This window comes from Mesoplodon mirus (genome assembly GCF_964341445.2).
Source record: "Mesoplodon mirus genome assembly, chromosome: X".
Taxonomy (NCBI): domain Eukaryota; kingdom Metazoa; phylum Chordata; class Mammalia; order Artiodactyla; family Ziphiidae; genus Mesoplodon; species Mesoplodon mirus.
In genome coordinates this window covers 49,133,581-49,157,011 of record NC_138981.1, presented here as the reverse complement: position 1 = coordinate 49,157,011, position 23,431 = coordinate 49,133,581, and the positions used below count along the sequence as shown (strand labels likewise).

At 45.7% G+C, this 23,431-nt stretch overlaps 1 protein-coding gene across 1 annotated transcript in view; it reads left to right on the top strand.

The window, feature by feature from the left end:
• Window positions 1-6,923: 6,923 nt before the first annotated feature.
• The window catches only part of ITIH6 (inter-alpha-trypsin inhibitor heavy chain family member 6), a gene marked incomplete at both ends in the record, with an annotated part of 40,815 nt that continues 24,307 nt past the window's right edge, over window positions 6,924-23,431 (top strand). Inside the window, 10 exon segments of the mRNA XM_082609224.1 lie at window positions 6,924-7,025; window positions 8,284-8,438; window positions 13,393-13,483; window positions 13,485-13,504; window positions 14,349-14,352; window positions 14,356-14,596; window positions 16,756-16,988; window positions 18,646-18,786; window positions 21,652-21,675; window positions 21,679-21,768. Coding sequence (XP_082465350.1) covers window positions 6,924-7,025; window positions 8,284-8,438; window positions 13,393-13,483; window positions 13,485-13,504; window positions 14,349-14,352; window positions 14,356-14,596; window positions 16,756-16,988; window positions 18,646-18,786; window positions 21,652-21,675; window positions 21,679-21,768 — 1,101 coding nt within the window.

Genomic DNA, 23,431 nt, shown 5'->3' with positions numbered 1-23,431 from the left:
TGAGCCTGGGAAGAATAAAAACCTTAGAAGAGACGGGGCCCAGGGAAGAGCCCTGGAGGCCAACAGCAACCTCAGCATAGGTGAAGGAAAAGGAGCCCAGGAGAGAGAAAGATAAGTACTGACCAAGGAGACAGAGAGAAAAGCAGGAGAAAGTAACACCACAAAACAAAAGGAAGAGAATATTTCAAAAGGTGGGAGGGGTCAATAGTGTTGAATACTACCCAGAGGTCAAGAAAAGTCCTGAAAAATGTCTAGGGATTGTAGCAGTCAGGTAGTGGTCTGGTCTCTGGTGACCTCGGAGGGGATAGTTTCACACTTGTGGCATAGGTCGATAACTGTTTACTCCGGTATACATTATCCTCTCCTTCCCTATTAATAGAAAATCTGATTTTTACCTGGACACATAGCCTCCTGGAATAAAGGCCATGAGGACAAGGGTCACACCCTAAGGATAGTGGAGGAGTAAACTGAGAAGAATCGGGATCTCTAACAATTTCATAGGGCCACCATACAAACTTTGGACTGCCTAACTTTGGATTTCTTTTAGGTGAGATAAATACAGGTATGTCTGATTGAAGCCACTGTTTGGGAGTCTATGCCATGCGGCAGTTTTATGACTGCAGTGAGTTGAGATGTGAATTGCAGGTGAGGTATTCCTGACAATGAGCATAAACTACTCTTTCAAGAAATGTCTGACTCTGATTTTGAGACTCTCCCAAAATCTAGCCCTGACTAGTTTTCCAGGCTTCTTCTTGCTATTTTTCTGAGTACTGTGTATATTCCAAACAAACACTTCACTATTACCAGATGTGCCCTGCCTTCTCTTACTTAGGAGCCGTTGCTCATACATTTTCTTCCCTATGGAACACCCTCTGTTATATCTACCCTCTGTTACAACCTCCATCATTTTAAATTCCACAACATTTTAAGTCCTGGTTGTGGCCTTTGGGATCCTGGGATAACTTTAAAAGAATATAGAGTCAGATCCTTAGGAGATATTGGACTCAAGGGACTCAGGCAAAATCTCAGTCCATGTCCATCAGAGAGGCATTCCCAGGGACTTTCAAAGCCAAACTTCCCCAGTGCCTCTCAATGCCAAACACCTTCATAGCATAATACCATAACCACTCATCTTATGATCTGGGGATCAGAGGACAGGATGAAACCTTAACAGGAGAGAAAAAAAATAAATTCACTTACAATCTTCATCATTTGACTAGAGAGATTTCCTCCCACCTTCTCTCTTTGTAAACTCTTGGAATCTTTTGAACTTCAGCATCCTCCCATAAACTCTGACGAACCTAGGTCACTGTGTCCCAGACCGGTTTCCAGCATTCATAAATCAGCAGGAAAATACCTGAAATCATATAGATCCTACATATTAACCAGGAACAAATATGAAAAGCTGAGTTATCACCAAGCAGCTCTGTTCAGGAGATAAGGAAAGACAGGCTAAAGACTGCTTACTGCAGAATGTCAGGGGATGAAACTGCCTAGTACCGGGACATCCAAGATTTCAGACACCTAAGCTTACATGAGAAGCCCAGAATATCCTCACCATCAGTCCTCTCCTAGCACATTTCCCTTCCCCCAAACTATATAAAAATCAGTACCTGTGAATGTTGGAAAATTCTGAAGGCTGGGAGTAAGTGACAAAGATTTCCTTCCAAGGCTACCTATCACTTCTTTAGTCATCTAAGTTGTACAGCACAGCCTAGCAACCAACTTAATATTGGACATCAGACTTTCCTGTTCTTCACATTTCCTAAGCCTTTCCCATCACTGGGAAAAGCTTCCTAACCAACCCTTCTCCTTGACCCCACTCTCTGTCGCTGTTGGGCTCTTTCTGTTCCCGATACACAGAGAAAGCAGCTCCCCTCCTTTCCAATTCCAGGCTCATGTGCCCTCTCCCTTGAGCTGCTGTTGAATTCTTATTGTTTTCTTCCTTTTATGTACAGGGCAATTTAATTCATTTTGTATCACTCTAAGCCCTGAGAGCTATTCTTTCCACAGCCAAAATGACTACATTTTATTAAACCAAAGGCAAATTTCCCACAGACGAGGAAACCGGCTACCCACTTTTGAACTAACACTGCTTCTCCCCTGCTCTTTGCACATTGAGTCCTTCATCAGCACATACCTGTGAGGCAGGTTCAGGCCTCACATGCAGACATTGAGCATCAACTATATATTATGCACCTCTACAGAGGTGGCTCTTTCTCTTGAGGGGCTTACATTTCTACTGTATGAGCATTAGCCTCATTTTATGGCAGACAAATTGAGGGTGAGGGAGGTAACTTGCCCATGACAGAGCAACTAATGAATGGCAGAGAGAGGACTTGAACCCAGGCCAGTACGATGCCAAATTCCAGAGCCTCCACTACTACGCTCAAGTACTGCCAATGTTTTAAGTCCCATAATATCCTTTCCAACCCTCTTCATAAACATATGCAAGGCACATTACAGTGTGATTTTCCTCCGTGGAGGCAAGTCTAATTGGATATCCACACACCCATTCTGATATTGTCATAAAGTGACATAGGATTTATAACTATTTTGTTGTAACATCAACATGAAGTTTTTAAGATCTTATTTTTATTAAAGTAATGCACGTACATGGCAACAAATCAAACAGTACAGAAGGAGCACATGATAAAAACCAATGGTCCCCTGCCTTGATTCTCCTCATCTCCATCCCACCCCCTCAAAGCAACGTTTTAACAGTTCTTGGGCTTTCCTGGTGGCGCAGTGGCTGGGAATTCGCCTGCCGGTGCAGGGGACGCGGGTTTGAGCCCTGGTCCGGGAGGATCCCACATGCTGTGGAGTGACTAGGCCCATGCACCACAACTACTGAGCCCAAGTGCCGCAACTACTGAAGCCCGTGCGCCTAGAGCCTGTGCTCCACTATGAGAGAAGCCACCGCAATGAGAAGCCCGCACACTGCAAAGAAGAGTAGCCCCTGCTCTCCGCAACTGGAGAAGGCCCGCGCACAACAACGAAGACCCAACGCAGCCAAAAATAAATAATAAAATAAAATAAATTTATAAAAAACAAACAAACAATAAAACAGTTCTTGCACTTAGTTCTGCTGGTGGCTCCATTTACAACTCTAGATAACATGTATATACTCTGTCTCTTGGTTTATAAAATTTATACTATATCCTGTTGACTCTCAAGGATGACAATGAGGGCTTTGTTTCTGTACACTGCCTCACTTTTCCCTCCACTCCCCTGCAATGTTTAACGCTGATATTCCTTTTTTGTTCCTAGTTAACTTTGTAACTTGAAGAAATATGTATACTCAAACTTCTATTCTTTATTCCATCCATTTTTGACAGGTAATTTTGACTACCCACTTTTTAGGACAAGGATGTTAGAGCCACCACCCTCCCTCTGCCCATTCAATGACCCACATTGTCAGTTTGATGTTTCCTTCACATTGTCTAGGTTATTAACATTTCCATTCTGTTCTGCAGCCACAACCAGCTCTTCCCTGCTTTGTCTTCATGTTGACTGTAAAACCTGAAAACCAGTCATGATTTACATTATCATGACTATGTAAATATTTTTCAAAACCCAGCCAAGTAGTGAGCCAGGAATACAGCTCCTTCTCTACAAGTCCTATGTCACAATCTTTTGGCCTCTGCAAAGAGAATGTTTCTACTATCAAGGTCAAAGGGAGTCCCTCTTATATTCCATCAGCTGCTTATAATCATGTTATATTTTATTTGGCTTTGTAGTTAGACCATGATTTTTTCGAACAGGTACACACACACACACACACACACACACGGGTTCTCTAATAGCCTTTCTTTATTCCTTGAATTATTTGCCTTTATTGTATTCATTCTTTCAACAAACATTGATTATCTACAATGTGCCAGGCACTGTTCTAGAAGCTGAGGATACAGCAGTGAAACAGATCCTTGTCCCCATGGAGGTGATATTCTAATGAGGAAGAAAGAGAAAATGATCAGATAAATAAGTAAAATACATAACAAGTTTAAGTGTTATCAGTGCTATAGAGAAAAATAAATCAGGGTAAAAAGGATAGGGAATGCCAGTGAGAGTGGGAGGTTATTGAAGTTTTAAATAGGTTGGTCAGAGAAAGACTCACTGAAAAGGTAGCATGTGAATAAAGACTTGCATGAAGTGAGAGAGCTAGCCAAGTGGATACCTGGGGAAAGAGCATTCCAAATAGAACAGTCAGTGCAAAGGCCCTAGAGCAGGACCGTGCCTGGCATTGTTTGTCTCGTGCCTGCCATTTTTGAAGAACATAAAAGTCATTGTTGCTAGACTAGTGGAGGAAGGCAAGGAGGGAAGTAATAGAAAATGAGGTCAGATAGGTAATGGGGGCCTGATCTTATAGGGCCCTGTAAGCCAAGCCACAGTGGGATCCACAGGAGGGTTTAGAGCAGAGGTGGGAGAGTATCTGACCTGGGTTTTATTTTTATTTTTTTTTCAAATTTATTTTTTATTGAAGTATAGTTGATTAACAAGTTGTATATATATATATATATATATATATATATATATATATATATATTCTGCTTTATAACAAATTTAATCAGTTATACATATACATATGTTCCCATATCCCCTCCCTTTTGCGTCTCCCTCCCACCCTCCCTATCCCACCCCTCCAGGCGGTCACAAAGCACCGAGCTGATCTCCCTGTGCTATGCAGCTGCTTCCCACTAGCTATCTACCTTACGTTTGGTACTGGTATATATGTCCATGCCTCTCTCTCACTTTGTCACAGCTTACCCTTCTCCCTCCCCATATCCTCAAGTCCATTCTCTAGTAGGTCTGTGTCTTTATTCCTGTCTTACCCCTATGTTCTTCATGACATTTTTTTTCTTAAATTCCATATATATGTTGACTTGGGTTTTAAAAGGATCCCTCTGGCTGTTGTGAAAATATACTGGTGAAGGGGGGTGGGGCGGTGATGACAAAGTAGGAAGCTGAAGACCAGTGAGGAGGCTGTTGTAGTAATTGCTTGGGTTGGATCCACACTTACCTGGGTTCACTGTTCTGGGCACCCGTTCTAGAAATCCTTCTTCAGCTTCGGAAAATTAACTTCTAATAAGTTTTTGACAAATTGTCCTTTATTTTTTCTGTTCTCTCTGGCTAGGACTCCTGTTATTCAGATGTTGAACCTGCTGGATTAATCTTCATCTCTTAAATTTTCTCTCCTACTTTGTGTTTCTTTGTTTTTTGGCCCTGCATCCTGGGAAATTTCCTCAATTTTATTTCCCAGTCCTTCTGTTGATTTTCTTTTAATTTCAGCAACTTATTTTCCATCCCTAAGGAGTCTTTCTTTTCTCTGATTGTTCCTGTTCTGTGGCATTTACTTCTTGTTTTATTCATGTTTTACCTTCTTGAAATTTGCTGAGGATATTATCATTTCTTTTCTGAAATTCTCTTTCCTTTCCAAAATTCCCAAATTTCTCTGGGGTCAGTTGTTCTATTTTCTTATTTTAGTCTTTTGCTTTCATGCTGCAGGTTCCCTTAATTTGCCTGAAGACCCTTGGTTATCCATCCCAGGTAAGGGAAAAGGACTGGTAGCTGATGTGGGTTTCTCTGTTGTTGTATAAGCAGAGCTGTTTTTCTAGCTAGGGCTCTCTCCCATGAGGAAATTCTGACAGGAAACCTTGTGTGGACTTGGGGGAGGTGGCAACTGACAGGCCATGGGTCACCAAATACAAGAATGAGGAGGCTTTGTTATGCGGTACCAAATGCCATAGGACAAGTCCGAAAGTTCCCTACACAGTTTGTAAAATGTCGTTAGAGATTTTGCTTGAAGGTAAGTGCTGGGGCTGCATGTGCTCTATGTGGGTGGAAAGGGCAGAGGGATAGGGGCTCTGACTGATGCTGATGTCCCGTGTGCACACCTTCAAGTAATTTTCTTTCTCAGCTCCGGTTCTCACTCTTGCCCTCCACAGTTCCTGTAGACACAGTCCAGAGCATCTCTGGGTGCCCACAGACAGACTGACCCCCATCAACTGAGCATCTCCCCACCCCTCCCCCACCTAGGTCTCCGGAGGGACAGGGAGCTTCCCATACTTTTGAGATCAATCAGGCCTCATCCAGCTCTAGTCCTAGCAGCTAATGTTTACTGAATGCTTACCATGTGCCAAGCATTCTGAAAGTACAACCTTTTTTAAACTTCATAACAACTTTATGAAATAGATGCTATTATTATTCTCTTTTTATAGGTAAGGAAACTGAGGCTGCAGAGCAATTAATTAAATTTCACAATATTACACTGTCAGTAAGTGGCAGAACTGAGACAAAACCCAGATGGTCTGAGTCCAGTAGTTCTATTTTGAGCCACTATCTTATTTTCTCAGTCCTACCTTAGCCTGTCTTGGCCTCTGAATATTCTGCAGATTGTAAGGCTCATATCTGTAAGAGTCCATTTTTATGGGACCCTAAGTAAATCCTTCCTGTCTCAAGGCTAAAATCCATGACAGAAAGGACCAGGATTGGGGCCTTGCTCCACCAACCCCTCTCTCATATCAGCTACTTTTTAAGATGACCAGTGCTAAGTGACCTTTCTCTGGCCTCAGTTACCAGGCTCCTGTGGATGTTTATAGGAAAGAAAAACCCCACCCTGGGCCAACACAGCAAATAGACAGACCCAGAACTTTAGTATGTTTAGTTTCCATTCATCTTACAGCTGGATGATGGGAAAAACGGAGGCATGGAACTGGCCCCTCTCCAGGCAAGATGCCAACCCCAGCTCTTGGACAATCCTGGTTTGTGTGGATTCAATGCCACATTCAGAGTCTTCCCCACCCTTCAGGATAGTCCCTTCCTCTCAAGAGAAGGGATACCTGAAGGCTTAAAAGAGCACGAGTTTGGAGATTGGGCTCAGGCCTTCTGGATGTGAACAACAGCCCTGGGCCAGAGGTGGCATCATGTCTAAGTGGAGATGCCTCATCCGTATCAGCTTTTTGCTGACCATTCTCCTGGAACTGACATGCCAGGGACCTTCTGGGCCCTCCTCATCAAGCACAAAGGTTAGATCTGGGATGAGGGAACAGAGCTCCAGGATTTGCAAGGAAATTAGCTCCTTGGGGGCAACAGCGGAAGGTTATTTGGTCTGCTTTCTCAGTCCTAGGAAACTAGGGCCAGAGGAAAGAGTTACTATTTTCTGAGCATATGTCAGGTGCTCCACCAGGGATTTTAGAGTTATTATTTCATTTAGTCCTTACAGCATCCCTGTAAGCTAAACTCTACTATTATAGCTAAGTAGATAGCTAAGCTATCTACTATTATAGAAGAGGAAACTGAGGCTCAGGGATTGACACAGTTAAGAGGTGGCAGAACCAGAATTTGATTCTAGGTCCATCTGATCCCAAATGCCTTCATTTCCCTCTGCCCCACACTGAGAATGAACTAGACGTGTGGGTAGATGAAGGGATCATGGCTTCAGAAAAGGTCAGGAAAAAGATCGATATGTTACTTGCTGTGCGGCCTCAGGCTCTGGGCCCAGTTAACACATCCGTAAAATATGAACAATAATATTATGTAGCCCATAGAGCCGATGTGAGGATTAAATAAGATCATGGATGCCAAATGCTTATCACGCTTTCAGTGTCTGATTGTACTTATCAGGTGCAATTCTTTTTTTTTTTTTTCCTCTTTTGGCCCCGCTGTGCGACATGGGAGATCTTAGTTCCCCAACCAGATCAAACCTGTGCCCCCTGCAGTGGAAGTGCAGAGTCTTAACCAATGGACCTCCAGGGAAGTCCCCAGGTGCAATCCTTTACACTTGAGTTCCTAAAAAGGGAATAGATATAGATATAGTTATAGACACATATATCACAGTGTCTTGAACAAAGTAGAGCTCAATGAATGACAGCCACTGTGGTATTCTAAAGCCTTGCTACTCAAAGTAAAATTCATAGACCAGCAGCATCAACATCACCTGGGAGTTTGTTACAAAGTTAGAATCTCAGTCCCCACCCCAGACTTGCTAAATCAGAATCTTCATTTTAACAAGATGTCCAGGAAATTCATGTGCACATTAAAGTTGGAGAAGCACTTGTCCAGAGGTCCCTTGATTTGTGATCCTCTGTGAGCCTTTGGGTCTGAGACTTGGTAAAGCTCACTGAAATATTAGGCAGATCCACAAAATGAATGACAGAGGCTGTTTTCCCTCTCTGGGCCTCAGTTTCTCCACTTGTACCTTGAGGTCTGTCCAGGAGTCCTGGGTACTAGTGCATGTAGGCCAAGGATAGAGTCTACCTAACCCACCTCCCTGTCTTCCCTCAGCTGCTGATGAAAAGCTATTCCATGCATTCTACTGTGGTTTCCCACTACGCCCACACCTTGGTCACCTCTGTCCTGTTCAGTCCTCATGCCAAGGCTCATGAAGTCATCTTTGACCTGGATCTGCCTCGTCTCACCTTTATCTCCAATTTCACCATGTAAGTCTGCTTCCAAACTCACTGTTTTATTCATTCTTTTGTTCATTCTTTCAGCAGAGCATAGTGATAAAGAGCATGCACCCTTGAGTTTGAATCCTGGATCTGCCACCTATGGGACTCAGGACAAATCATGTCACTTATCAGAGTCTCATTTTACACATCTGTAAAATGGGGATAAAATTAGAACCCACCAGGCTTCCCTGGTGGTGTAGTGGTTAAGAATCCGCCTGCCAATGCAGGGGACATGGGTTTGAGCCCTGGTCCGGGAAGATCCCCCATACCACGGAGCAGCTAAGTCCGTGCACCACAACTGCTGAGCCTGTGCTCTGGAGCCCACGAGCCACAACTGCTGAAGCCCACACAGCTGGAGCCCGTGCTCTGCAACAAGGGAGACCACTGCAATGAGGAGACCACGCACTGCAACGAAGAGTAGCCCCGCTCGCCACAACTAGAGAAAGCCTGCACCCAGCAACGAAGACCCAACACGGCCAAAAATTAAATTAAAAATAAATTAAAACCCATCTGAAAGGATTAAATGAGCTAATATATGTGAAAATATATGCTAAAATTAGTGGCAGGCAGATAATATTTCCTTGATAATATTCGCTTGATTATTTTTTTAACAAACATTTCCTGATGCTGACTGTTTGATTTACACTGGGCTGGGTATTATGGAAAAAGGAAGATGAATTGTACATGGTCCTGCTCCCAAAGAGTTCACAGTCTAATGGGGGAAATAAAAATGAAAGCAGATAATTTTAATAAAGTATGCTGGGAAGAAAGAGAAACGTGAATGCGGGATGGTGGGAATAGCGAGGGCTACCAGGAGACAGTGGTCAGTTCCCCAGCCCCATGCAGAGAAAGCCTCACAAAGATGACACCTAAACTGAGGTTCAAAATATAAGCTGTTCATCGGTCAAGCAGGCTGAGGGCAGGGCTGGAGAATCCAGGCAAAAGGAGCACATGAATAAATGTTTCCTCATTAGGGGAACTGGAAGGACTTCAGTGTCACCAGAGTGTAGGGCACAAGCAGAGGTAGAGAGTGGTCAAAATTGAGACTGGAGAGGTAAGGAAAGACTAGGTGGTAGAGGGCTGCCAATGCCAGACCAAGCACGTGGCCCTTACTTGATGGTCTCCAAACCATCTTATGTGTTTGCACGCCCATCAGGGAAAAATTGATCATGTACTTCCCAAATATATATTATTTATTAATTTATAAAGTCTATAAATATACTACTGAGCAAATATATTAGGTACATTATGAAGCATATGCAAAAATATACGTAGACAATGTAGGAGAAAACCCTATAAGTAGAGTGTTAACACTGTTTTCCCACTCCCTCAGTGAGTGTTGGAGTGTACACACTCTAGCACCCCCAGAGTGTGTGCACTCCACTTTAGAAATAACTGTGGCCCATAATGAGGAGACATGGCAAGGTTTTAAGCAAGGAGTGACAATAGTGAGGTGGGGTGGGCTGGAAAGGCCAGCTGGGAAGCAGGGAGCTCAGTAAGGAGCCTGGGGCAATATCTGCATAAGGGCTGCTGAGGGCTGGAACAGTGCAGTGGGGGTGGGATTTGAGAGACCATAAGGAGGGAGAAACAACTTGGTGCATACATGTGGGGAGTAAGTAAAGATAGAAGGTGCCCATCTGATTTCAGCTTGTCCGACCTGGTAGATGACAGTGCCTTCTTTGAGATGGTAAACGTGAGAGGAGGAGCAGATAAGGAGAAGCTTGGTGGGGCCTCATGAGCTCATATAACACCTTAGTGTGAATTAGAAAATGGCCCCGATTTGGGAAGAGTGACTCAGATTTAGCAGATGAATGAGGCCAGCATGTGCAGAGTTTCGCCCTTTGCTCAGACCCCCTCACCAGAGGTGGGCTTTGTGCTATAAACAATCTGTAAGCCTCTGTTAACAGCAGCCCTAGAGACTGAGCTTCGTCATCAGGAACCTCCTGGCCTTGATGGACAGATGGCACTCCCCGGAAGAGAGGAAAGGTTGGAGGAGGTAGGCAGTGTGCCCCTGACAAGGTAGTTCATGGGAGAGGTGGTGAGGTAGTCAAAGAAAGCTTCCTGGAAACAGGATTTCCATATGGGTAAGACTGGAAGGGACCAGGATCACTGTGTGTGGGTGATCCAGGAAGATCAAAGGCAAAAAAGACAGCATGGGTTTGAAGTATGGGGGCTCAACAGAGAGGTTGCTGGTCAAATGATACAAGAGCTAGGCAGCCAGACAGAATGTGGATTTTTGCTCTAATAGAAAAAACTCCAAAATAATTTTTTTAATTAAGCAAAGCAGGCTGGAAGAAATGTTTTGGGCAGACTCCATGGAAAGTATGCTTGCTGGAGGCAGCACACACACAGAGGCCCCAGTGTGCTGCTGCCAGACCAGCCCCCCCCTACACCCCCACAACCCCCAGGAGACCTTGGGGCAGTGCCAGCTCAGCCCACCCCCACATGAGCCCAGCCACAGCAATAGTCTGTTTCAGCTGCCCAGAAACACTTCCCACCTGAGTGGTCTTTTCTGCAGGTTGCATATCCTCCTCAAGTGTTTCTAGAAACTGCTGCTTTGGTCAAATAACTTCATTCTACCCCAACCACCCCCAGTACCTGTGCCTTCCATTTGTAAAATAGAGACTGTTGTTCCTGCCGCTTACAGAGTTGCAGTAATATTCTCTAGGACAAGGAACTATCTATCACTCCTCAAAGACCAGCTCTGACCCATTCCCCCCCTTCAAGATTTATCTTGGACTCCCATTCTCCATATCTAGTCTTCACTGTCATATGAGCTCATTGAGTCTAGTGTTCAAAGCCCTTTATTCTCTAGGCCTACACAACCACTCCAAACTTCTCTCCATAACTCCTTTCCCTACCTCTCTGTTCCAGCCAAATCTAACTACTTGCTCTTCTCTGAAACATGGTCCCTGTGCTTTCCTGCTGTCTGTATGGAAAGCCCATTCCACAAATAATTGTTGAGTGCCTACTATGTGCCAGGCAGCATTCCAAGTACTGGGGATACAGCAGCAACTAATACAGACAAAATCCCTGCCCTCAAGGAGCTTACAGTCCAATGGAGAAGGCAGATAAGGGAAAAATAAACAAGGAAGTATATGTCAGTGTATGGATAAGTGCTACAAAGAAATAGAAAGTAGAGCAAGAGAGATAAAGAGTGAGTGGGAAGGGGCTGTTTAGGAGTGATCAAGGATGTATCTCTGAGGAAGTGACATTTGAACAAAGACCTGAAAGAAGAGAGAGTATAAGATTTGCCAATATCTGGAGGAAGAGTGTTCCAAACAAATGGAACATCAATTGTAAAGGCTCTTAAACAGGAGTGTGCTGAAAAAACTCAAGAAACAGCAAGGAGGCCTTGGTGGCTGGAGAATAATGAATAAGGTGAAGAGAAGGAGGAGATGGGGTTAAAGAGGTGACAGGGAGCCAGATAGTATAGGACCACGGAGGCCCTGGTGAGGACTTTGGCCTTTACTCTGATTTGAGACAAGAGCCAGAGACACTTTTGAGCAAAGAAGGGACATGGTCTGACTTAGGATTTAACAGGATCTAGGATCTGTCTGACTGCTGTGAAGAGAACAGGTAATAAGGAGGCAAGGCTTTAAAGAGGGAGGCCAGTTAGTAGGTTGTTGCATTTATCCAAGCAAGAAATGTTGGTAGTTTGGATTAGGGTAGTAATTGTGGGTGTGGGGAGAAGTAATCAGATTGTGGACATATCTAAAGATAGGGTCAAAATTCCCTGATGGATTAGAAGTGGTGTATGAGAGGAAGAAGGGAGTCAAGCATGACTCTAAGATTTCCAGCCGAACAACTATTTCCTGAGATAAGGAAAACCAAGGGAGGAGCAGATTTGGGAGGTGGGGGAGATACAAGGAACTCAGTTTGGGATATGTTAAGCTTTAGGTGCCTATTGGAAATGCTAGTGAAATGTCAAGTAAGCAATATATAGGTCTGGAGTTCAGGAGACAGGTCCACACTAGAGATACAGATTTGGGAGTCATCTGTGTGCAAATGATATTTAAACCCATGAGACTAGACGACCTTACCTAGAGAGTGACTGTAGAAAGTTCCAAAGAATTAGAATCAAGAAGAGAAGGAGCCAACAAAGGAGACTGAGGAGGCATGGCCAGTGATGATCATCTGTCCAAATCTTCCCTAATTTGAACTCCCCCAACACCAAGGCCACCTCCTCTAGGACCTTTTCTGGAAGACTTGGGCAAAAGTGCTTCCTCCCTTCTTTGAACTCGTTTATACCTTATTACCTTCCTTAGAGCAATAGGAAAAACTGGGGTAAAACAAGTTTGAATTAGTATCTCATTGGTCTCTGAGCCCACTAATGTCAAGGTCCCTTCCCTGGTCAATCTCAGGTGCCTTTGCAGCAATTTGCATTCCGCTTTGACAATTTTTACTGCCTGTGCCACCCACCATATTAGTTACTTAATATAGTTTCTGTAAATAGATACACTTAAGATTACCTAAGTTAGGCTTATCCTAAGTAACAATATCCTTGAGCTCATGTGTTCAACGTGCTACTTATATTTTAATACACATTACAGTAAATATATAACAATTGCAATAAAAATGTTCAGTTGTGTTCCACCTAAAATTATTTTATGTACCAAAACATGGAATTCATTCAACACTTTGGAAAACATAAAGTCCTAACACCAAATCAACCATATACCAACTGTGTGGTCTCTATTTCCCCACCTGACAAATGGAGATAATGATAACTGCTTCACCTGGTTTTAGCTCCCTGGACTCTCCTTCTTCTCTTCTTCCTTCTCTCACTCTGGCTTCACAGTTCTATTTTGCTCTTTTTCTCCCCCCATCCCTCATCCTCCTCCTCCATCTTCTTTGTATGTCTCTTTCTGTCTATGTCACTGACCATCTCTTTTTTCCTTTCTCTGTTTCTGTCTGTCCTTCCTCTTTCCTGCTCCATCAGGACCACCAACAATAAAGTCTACATTGCAGAAGTCAAAGAGAAGCACCAGGCAAAGAAAATCTATGAGGAAGCCCATCAGCAAGGAAAAAATAGCTGCTCATGTAGGCATCAGGTAAGACTCCAACCAGTCTGAAACATGACAAGTTAATCTTAGGTGTGTGATCAGGGGCTTACACATGTTCTCACTTGGCCTCAATCTCTACCTCTGTAAAGTGGGGATAATGATCTCTACTTCATAGGATTACATGAAGATGAGGTGAGTTAATGAATAGCAAAACCTATAAGACAGTAGGTGTTCAATAAATGGGAGTTTACTTCACTACTTCCACTTTCCTCCTGCCAGCAGGATGTGGCTTATTTAAGAACTGGCATCTTCCGGTAAGGTTATGTTCAAGTGAGATTTCTCTAAATCAAATCCTGTTTCCTAACTGAGTTCCATTCTGCTGGCAGAAGTGTATTGTCTTCCTTCAATGTTTCCTCCCAGCCTCCAAAAGAGTTTCATCAAGCACGGAAACTTTAGGTTTGGTTACTGCATACTGAGGAATTAATGCCATATAAACAAGCTTAGTCTAAAGCATGGGGGAGGGGTGGGCGTGAGGGGTTATTTGAAGGGAAAGAGGCATTGTGTGTAAGTTGAAACCTCTTTTCATAAAACAAATCATTAGTCCCTTATTGTTTTATTGTAGATTCAGATTTTCACTAACATAGTTTCCTTATGGGTAAGCTGCCTGTGATAGAATTTCTTAGGCAGAATATTTAAGAGGATGAATGAGGGAGAGAGACAGTTTAACAAGTGGGGGAGTGAATAACTAACTGTGGTCGAGGGACTTAGTTGAAACAGAAGCCTGGCCAGGTCTGCTGGGGCCAGAGAGGGGGTAGCCGAACTAGGTCATCTAACAGCTCCCCTCCTCCTCACGAGATCCCATCTCTTTCATCCTCCTCCCTTTCAAGACCAGGGACTGAGAATCAGAGAAGTTTCACATCTTCACCAGCCTGGCAACAGCCACAAAGGTGACTTTTTTTCTCACCTACGAGGAGCTGCTGCAGCGGCACCAGGACCAGTACCAGCTGGTGGTGAGCCTGAGACCCCGACAATTGGTGACAAGGCTGAGTGTAGAGATCACAGTGTCAGAAAAGACAGGTATTGGATATCTTCACGTACCACCTCTGAGGACCAGCCGCCTGCACACCAACACCCACACAAGTATGTGAGCAGCACTACAGGTCAACCATAAGACTGGCCTTCCCTAAATGGGAAGCTGCCCCTCTTCCCTCTGCTTCCCTCTAATACCACTTCTGCCCTAGGTTCCTTTCCCATTCAAACAAGGAGAAGAGGGCATGTTTAGAGTTGAAAATATTTCGGTTACAAACTTGGTCTCATCCTTGCAAGCTGTGTGAAACCAACAAGTCCCACATTTCCCGCAGTGGTGATTTCCCTCCGGAAATTGTAAAAAGTGGAGAAGGGGTTGCTGGGTCAGCTCCATGAAATCATATGTTGGCAATGCTAAGAGATTCAGAGCCCACAGTTACTTTCCTCTGGAATCACCACTGAGAATGGAAGGGCAATGGGAGGACAGTGTGAAGTGCAGGCTGCCCCAGAGGACATCATTTCAGGCCCTGTATGCCAGAGAGACGTCCTGGCTGCCAAGCTTGCTTCAAACTTCATCTCAAGGTGTTTGTTTTTTCATCTCAAGGTGTTTGAAGGCCACGCTGGCTACAGCAGAATCGCTATGTGAGCTGTGAGAATACAGATTCTTGGACCCCACCCTCCTGAAGTCTGCTTCAGGAGATTGGGGAGGGGCCCAGGAACCTATCTTTTTAACCCACTTGCAAGTGAACTTGATGTCCAGTCATATTGGAGAACCACAGATCTGGCCTAGACGCCTCCGCTGAGGGACAAGTGGACAGGCACAGAGAAATCACCCATGTCACGTGGCCACTCTCACTAAACTGTTTAGCTTCGGATGTCCTACCTACTTGGACCCTGCTGACCCAGAGAGACAGTATGGAATACAGACAAGAGAGAGACAGACACAAACCTGGGTTCAAATCCCAGCTTTGACCTTCTCCAAAGGTGGGGCAGCAGGCAAATCACTCACTGGCTCTGCTTCAGTTTTCCCGTCTGTACGATGAGGACGTGCAATCGATGGCCCAGGACCACTGTGAGAATTTGAGAAAATTCCTCTCTGCAGATCACTGGTACAGAGTAATGAAGACCTGATGATAACTGTAATCATTAGCATTATCGAGCACTTACTAACATCCAAGTATGGTTCCAAGTGCTTTACATAAATGATCTCATTGAATTTGCACAAACACTGTCTATGAAAGAGGAGCTATTATCCTTCCCGTGCTACAGATGAGGAGCCTGAGGCTTAGAGAGTGTGAATAACTTGTCCAGGGGCCCACAGGCAGCATCTGAGTCCTTGGAGCCTGCATGCTTAAACCCTAAGCTATAAATGGCAGCTCCCTCCCCCCTTCTCCTTAAAGGTTAAAACGGAGGGGAGAGCCAATCCTGTGGGGATAAAACAGAACAAAGACCTCTGAAAGGAAGGAAGCCAAGGGAATGTATGTAAGCAGACGCCTCAGAGAGTATGGGGGCTCAGTTTGCCCCTAAGCTTCCTGACAGCTGTAGCAGGAAAGGGGGGCGGGGAGCAGAATTCCCTAGTTTCCATTTTCTGGAAAAAAGGAGGCACAGAGGCATGTCTAAATGGACATTTGTCTTGGGCTGAAATTCCAGAGGAGTTGATCTTGTGGCCAGCTCAGCAAACATCCGGGACCAGAAGTTCATCTGTGATTTCATGAGGCGCTAAAAGTCTTATTCACACACGTGATTCTGAGAGTCAAGAAGCCAGAGCGGGGAGGAAACACATGAAATTCTATCTAGAAGAGAACGTTGCTGGGCTGCAGTTTCCCACAGCAGTAAGGGGCATGGGAGGAAACCGAGGCCCTGACTGTGTATCTGTCTCTCTCCACAACACACACGACACGGTCTCTCCAGGAGGAGATCCAGTCTCCTGGGGACGTGACACTCCTCCAGAGACTGGGCTTGCGGGATGGATGGCAAATGAGCCAGGATGAAGTTGTGAGTGAGGGCCAGGCTGCCAGAGGCTGGGAGCTGAGTGGGGGCTGGGTCTGTCAGGCTGGGCCCGTGGAAGAGGCAGAGTAGGGGGAGCTGGTTGTAGGATTGGGAGAGGAATGTAGCATTTGGGCGGGTGGAGGGGCGTTGCAGGCCAAAGGAACAGCAGGTGGTGCAGGGCTTACTTCTCACCCTCCCCAGATATTGCCTCTTTTGACGTCCCTTTACCTGGCTTTCTGCCTGGCGAGCTCTCCATCCCACCTACCCCCTCCCCACCCATGCAGGTGAGGCTGACTCACCCCCAACCACCAGGATTGAGAGGGGAGAGACCAGTGTCCGAATTACCTTCTGTGCGACACTGCAAGACCAGTCTGCCTTCTCCAGTTCAGGCATCAGGGCCGACTTCGTGGTCCAGTATGATGTAGTCATGGAGGACATCGTTGGAGACGTGCAGGACAGAGGGCCAGGGGAATGGAAAGCGTGTGGGCTCTGCAGTCGGACAGGCCTGGGAAACAAGGCGCTGGCCTCCCCAAGGTGTGCGTTTGTTTCTCCCTAGGGATCAGTGAGGACTAGTGAACACGGACAGGACGGTGTGTAGCGACACATGACTTCACACCTGGTGAGGCACATGTGTCCTCCAAAGCGTTGGAGACCCGGAACTGCCTAAACTGAATCAAGATCCAGGTGAATACATTCCTAACTGAAGCAAGTCATAGCCCACTCTTAACCAGACCTTTTGGAGAGGAACCATTGGCCAGTGATTAGTCTCTCACACTTTCTGCAGCTCTGATACTCTCATGTTCCCTTGTGCTTTCTGGATGTCTCTAAGTCTTAAAAATTCTTTTTGCCTCACTTGAGCCATTTGCCTAAACAGGGAGCCCTTAAATTCTGAGCTCACACACTCACGAAGAATGTGAAGAGGTCCCTTCAGGCTCTACCAGACGGATAGAGGCTGATCCGGGACGCTTGGCTTGACAACAACAATTGCATGGCAGCCTGAGATGTCTGGTCCCAGCCTGCTTCTCCCACCACACCTCTCACTACCTCCAGCACACAAACCATCCTCCAGCTGCCCCACACTACGCCACACCACACACCAATGTCCCAAAGCACCTGAACCTGCCAGTCATCTGTGCCTGAGTATGTGCTCATACTATCTGCCACCCTGGGAATGTCTTCTCCCTCCTTTTTCCACTGGTAAGTGTCCTCCTCATCCCTGAAAACCTTGCTTCAGTGCCACCTCCATGATGACCCCACCCCACTTACAATTCCTCTCTCTGTTCTGGGCTAATATAGTGCTTTGGTTACACCTCTCCTCATGCACTTACTTATTCATTCATTCATTCATATGTGGACTCCTCTCCATCAAGCAGGAAACTGCTTTAGCCCAGTCCTGCCCTCAGTGACTCTGGGAAGTCAGGAATGAGTTGGACACAGCCCCTCATCTCCCTTTGGAAATGTCCCATCCTGAGGTAACCCGATACATAGAGCCAGAGCAGTCATAAAAGGTTCTAAGGGCTGTGTATTAATCTGTAATGGGTTACGTATGCATACCACTGAGGAGGGTTTCACGAGAGCCTTCATGAACGAGTTGGCCTTTAAATTAGCATAGGCAAACTGAATAGACTTTACCCCCACCTGGGCCGATAGGATGAAGGGGAGGGCATGCAGAGAGAGGGGAATAGCATATGCAGAGGCACAGAGGTATGACGGAGGCCTGTTGTGTAAGGGGAATAGAAGGAATTCACTCTCTCAGAATAGGAGCTGAGGGTATCATGCCAGTAGGTGGCAGCAGGGCCTTAACCTGGTGTTCTGGGCTGTGTGTGTGTGTGCGTGTGTCTGTGTGTGTGCGCGTGTGCGTGCACATGTGAACTGAGGCATTGTCTGCTTGTTCATTCTTTACCTCTCCCACCATTGCCTGGAGTAAAGATACAGATAGAACAGATGGAACTAGGCATTAAATAGTACGACTGATACTCCCATCCACTGTGTGCTATGATTCCTGCATCCCCCACCCAAGAACCCCTCAGTTCACCTACCATTTTACTTGAGGATGCCCGCCTTTCAAAGCCCAACACACTCACTCCATGGGCACCTAATCCATTATGCCCACTGCTGGCTGATGTCAGGAACCCTGAAGTGAATCACACACAGAACTTATTCACTGTCTCCAGGTGAAACTGAGAGACACGAGAATGAGGAAAGATGAGAAGTGCTTTGTCAATGACAACATAAGTATGATGGAAGCCATCATGAGGGGTGAGGAGGTCAGGGAGCCTGACCTGGGTCGTAAAGAATTCAAAGAAGTGTACCAAGTTGGGAAGGGGGCTCTCAGAAGGCAAAGGCAGTCTAGTAAACTGAGGGCTGCATGATACAAAGAAGGGAGGCTGGAAATATCCAGGGGTGTGTAGGGAACTACAAGTGGATTGGAGTTCCTGGAGTGTTGATTTGAGGCCCAAGAAATGCTAAGAGGTGAGACTGAAGGCCATGAGTGCTGCAGGGGCTTGATAAGGAACATAAAATTTATGTTGAACATGCCCAGGGAGCCCTGAGAGGGAATGACGCTATGAGGTTTGTGTTTAGAAACACCAGACCGTGCAGCTGCTGCAACGATGCATGGATGGGAGGGGCCCCAGGAGAAGCAGGGAAACCAGAGGGAAAGGAGCCCTAAATTTGGGCTTCATTAGTTTGGGATGGTGAGGAGGGTTGGGCCTGCGACATATCCAGCAGATCAAACCAGCATGAATTTGTTGCTGGTTGGATGTGAGGAGTGAGGGACACAGGAGGATTCAGGGGTGACACTCAGGTTTGTGTCTGGAGTGACCATGTGGATGATGGTGCCTCTAAATGACAAAGATACACAAGGGTGAGATGGGAGGAAGGTAATGAATTTGTTGTTTGGGCAGCATACATTGGAGTCTTCAGCCATCCAAGGGAACAGGTCCAGTGGTGAGTGGGTATGAAGTTGTGGAGGGGGAAGTGTGAAGAGCATTGGACTGGGGAAAGAGTTGTGGGGTCAGCAGTGGAGGTACAGGGGTTGAATCCAAGAGAGCTAGGGAGGTGACCCAGGCCAAATGTATAGAGCCAGAAGAGCAGATCCAGGATGGCAGGTGCTAAGGTAGAGCTTCCCAGTCTAGGTGCTATTGATCTCCACAGCCCTTGGGGTATCTGGCTCCATGAGCTGCCATCAGCCTATTCATGGCGGTAAATCCCCACCACTTCCATCCATTGTGCTACACAAATGTAATCATTTTCTTTGCATGCCATGACAGACATATATTAGGCAACACTGTTTAAGGGATGGGAGGGGGGAAATGGAGCTGAAGAAAGAGACTGAATCCGATGGGCCTGAGAGCTGGTAGGAGAATAAGGAGTGTTCATCCTCTCTGGATCCCAGGGGAAAAGATTCTTCTGAGGAGCAGAAGTGATTGTCAATTGTGAAATATATCAGGGAGGTGCAGTCTGATGAGAACTGCAATACACCCACTGAGTTTTCCAACCAACTGGTCGTTGCTACCTTTGGTGAGAGATGGATCAGCGGTGGGGGTGGGAGCCAGTCTGCAGTGGGCAGAGGAGTAAACCGGAGGTGAGAAGATCATTGCAGCTGTTGAGTTCATTACCTTGGCATGCTACCGGGAAGAAAGGAGCTGATTTGAAGTTTGGGTGGGATTGGGATGAATGGAGGTTGTCTTAGTGGATGGAAAAGACACCAACATTTTTAAACTCTAAAGAAGACCCATTTGGGTGCATGGGCTAGGTTGGAGAGTAGGAGTCTGGCTGGTGGAGGAGGTACTGGAGGCTGGGCATGCATTGGGTCAGGGAAGGATTGTTTTGTCTTTCAGTAGAGGGAGGAGGCATATAGGTGTGTGGACCCTGCGAAAGGGTGGGGTGGGCATTCCAAGGGACATGGCCTGGGTCCCTTAATTTTTTCATGAAGAGGGAGGGGAGGCATTTCCTGAGAATGGGGTGGCATGACAGCTGAAGGGAGTGTGAGAGGTTGGTGACCTGGGTCATGCCTCTGGTTTATACAATAGGATGTGAGGTGTGGGACCACTGGTGAGCCTGGGACCATGGAGAGGTAGGCATGTGATTTTCCCAGAAGCTCTCACCTACCCAGGTATGAGAAGAACACAGAAGGACAGCTGGACTCTGCCTGTGGCTTGGGCAGTTGCAGGATGGTTGACCCAGGGCTTGGGGAACTGCTGTAGAGGGTCAGAAAAAAGTGCAGACAAAGCCTACGCTTGTGCTTGTGAATTAATTCAAAGGCTGGGGTGGAGGGGAAGAGCAAGATGTCCTCCCATCTCCTTCCTGCTCTCCACCACCCCCCTCCCGCCCTCCAAGATGGGAGGAGATAGTGTGTCCAGCTTTGTGACCAGAGAATGCCTGAAGGGCTGAGAGGAAAATAAGCTGGTTATCCCAGGACAGAGCTTGCTTCGGGCTCCTGGGCAGCACAGACCCTCAGCAAGCCTATACTTCCTTAGGCTGAGCTTCCACTGGTCCTGGGGGCCCTTCCAGCTTCCCCCTCCCCTTCCCTCAACTGTCCCAGGCCCCAGGCTCTGCAGAAGGAGAGATGGAGTGGGGGAAGGGGGTCAGCAGCCAATCATATCCCCGATAGCCCAAGACATCTGCACCTGGTCTAACCAATCCCCTCTGAACAAATAGCTCAGCCAGCCTCTGCTCCCTCCTCCCCTCCCTGCTCTGCCCAGCAACAGCAGAAAGGAGGTTTAAGGAGGAGAAGGAGGCCCTGCAAACTCCCAGCCCCTGGCAGCAATGGAGCCGGGCCTCAGGCTCACTCTATAGAGGGAGGTTAAAACAACACTCTCAGTTCCTGGAGCCCAGGCAAAACGTCTCTAGGGGCCCTCAAGACTATGCAAGCCCAGCTCTCACAGACAGGAACTCACATATTACAGAGATCCTGATCCCTGGAGCCTTGGGCAACAAGCCAGTCTCATTTTCTCCACAGCTCAGGGGCAGGCCCTGGGCTGGCAGCCTGACCAGCAGAGATACACTTCTGGGGGAGGAGATGGACATTGAGCAAACAATCCCACAAATGCCTATTTAATAGCAACCGTGATAAGGCCTAGGAAGGAAAAGAGCAGGGTTTTATGCAGCAAAATAAGAGGGGACTTGATTTAGTCTGGTTTTCACAGTTTTTGTTGATTCCACTTCTTTTTTTCCAGATTTGCGATGGTTATTTTGTTCATTAGTTTGCACCCAGAAGCCTTCCACCTGTTAAGAAAAATGTGGTGTTTGTTATTGACGCGAGCGGCTCCATGTTTGGTACCAAAATGAAGCAGGTAACAAGGACCCCGGGGATCGTTCATTGCTCTTGATTTAGAAAGCTCAGAAAGCAGAGAGTGCTGGTGCAGTGATTCCCTGAGACAAGACACCCTGCCATCCCATCACCTTTGGACCTTATAGGCCTAGGCTTACCTTAGAGTCTTGGTACCTTACATATCAGGAGCCACGTAGACATGGAGCCACAGAATCCTAGGAACACTGAAATATAGCAGTATGGGGCCTGAACCCATCAAGAGCCTCAACCACAAACCTCCAGGTCTCATAAAGGCCCAGAGTCATAGCGACTTTTGGCTAGAGTACTCTGGCATCATAAAGCATGAGTCAAAAACATTAAAACTGTAGTCATTTTAGATTCAGAACTGTCAAGGGGCCACAGCTTTGCTTTGTTTTGTTTTGTTTGACTATATAGACAGAAGAATACAGTGCACTGGTTTTATAGTACTTAGAAGCCATAGAGTCTTGGGTCCATCTAGGCTTCAGCCTTGTACCCCACCTACCAGAGCACCCTTGAAACAGAATCCTGGAGCCATAGTTCAAAGAGATTTTTACTTTAGAGCCTGAATCCATAAATTTCTGGATGCAGCGTTTCAAAGCATCATACTCTAGGGTTCTAGAAATATACAGTTCTAGTGTCTTGGGACAGTGTAACCTTTTTACCTTGACATTTTGAACCACAGAGCCCATGGGACCTAAGGCTAACTGACTTGTGTTTTATGAGAATATAACGAAACTGGGAGAAGGAAGTATTGAAAACTGTCTCCTCTAGCCTTTAATGTATGGGAAGGGATATACCCAACTCCAAACCTTTTTAGTCTTCCCATTTCATCTAAGGCAGGAAAAAAGCTGAAAGAACTTATGATGAGCATATTCCAGGGGCTAGGTGCCCTAAAAGACTGAGACCTAATCCTAGAACTATAGAATGTTTCTCCTCCCCCCATGCATGACCATCATATCAGCTGGGTTCTTGTGTAAAAGCAGGAGGTTACAGTTGAAAGAACTGGAAGCCTGTACTCTATTTATGAAAGAGTCTCTAGGGAAATCCAAGATAACATAGGAAACAAAAACAAGGACTCTAGAAACACTTATAGCCTCTGACACCCACAACTGCAGCAACCAACAAACACAACCTAACTCCTAACAAGATAAACATAAAACCTCACACTAAAGGTCTATTTACTTCAGTTCCTTTTACCTCATACCCCATGTCTGGCTTTCAACAAAAATATACAAAGAGTGCTAAAAGGAAAAACACAATCTGAAGAAATGAATCAAGCATCAGAACCAAACTGATATGGCAGAGCTTAGAAATTATCAGACCAGGAATTTAAAATAAGTATGACTAATATGCTAAGGGTTCTAATGGGAAAAGTGGGCAACATACAAGAACAGATGGCAAATTTAAGCAGAGACGGATATCCTAAGAAAATTAAAAAGAATACTAGAAATATAAAACACTGTAACAGGAATGAAAAATGCCTTTGGTGGGCTCATTAGGAGACTGAACATGGCCAAAGAAAGAATCAATGAACTTGAAGATATGACAATAGAAACTTCCCAAACTGAAAAGCAAAGAGAAAAAAAGAATGAATATATATATATATATATATATATATATATATATATATATATATATGGAATCTAAAAAAAAATGGTTCTGAA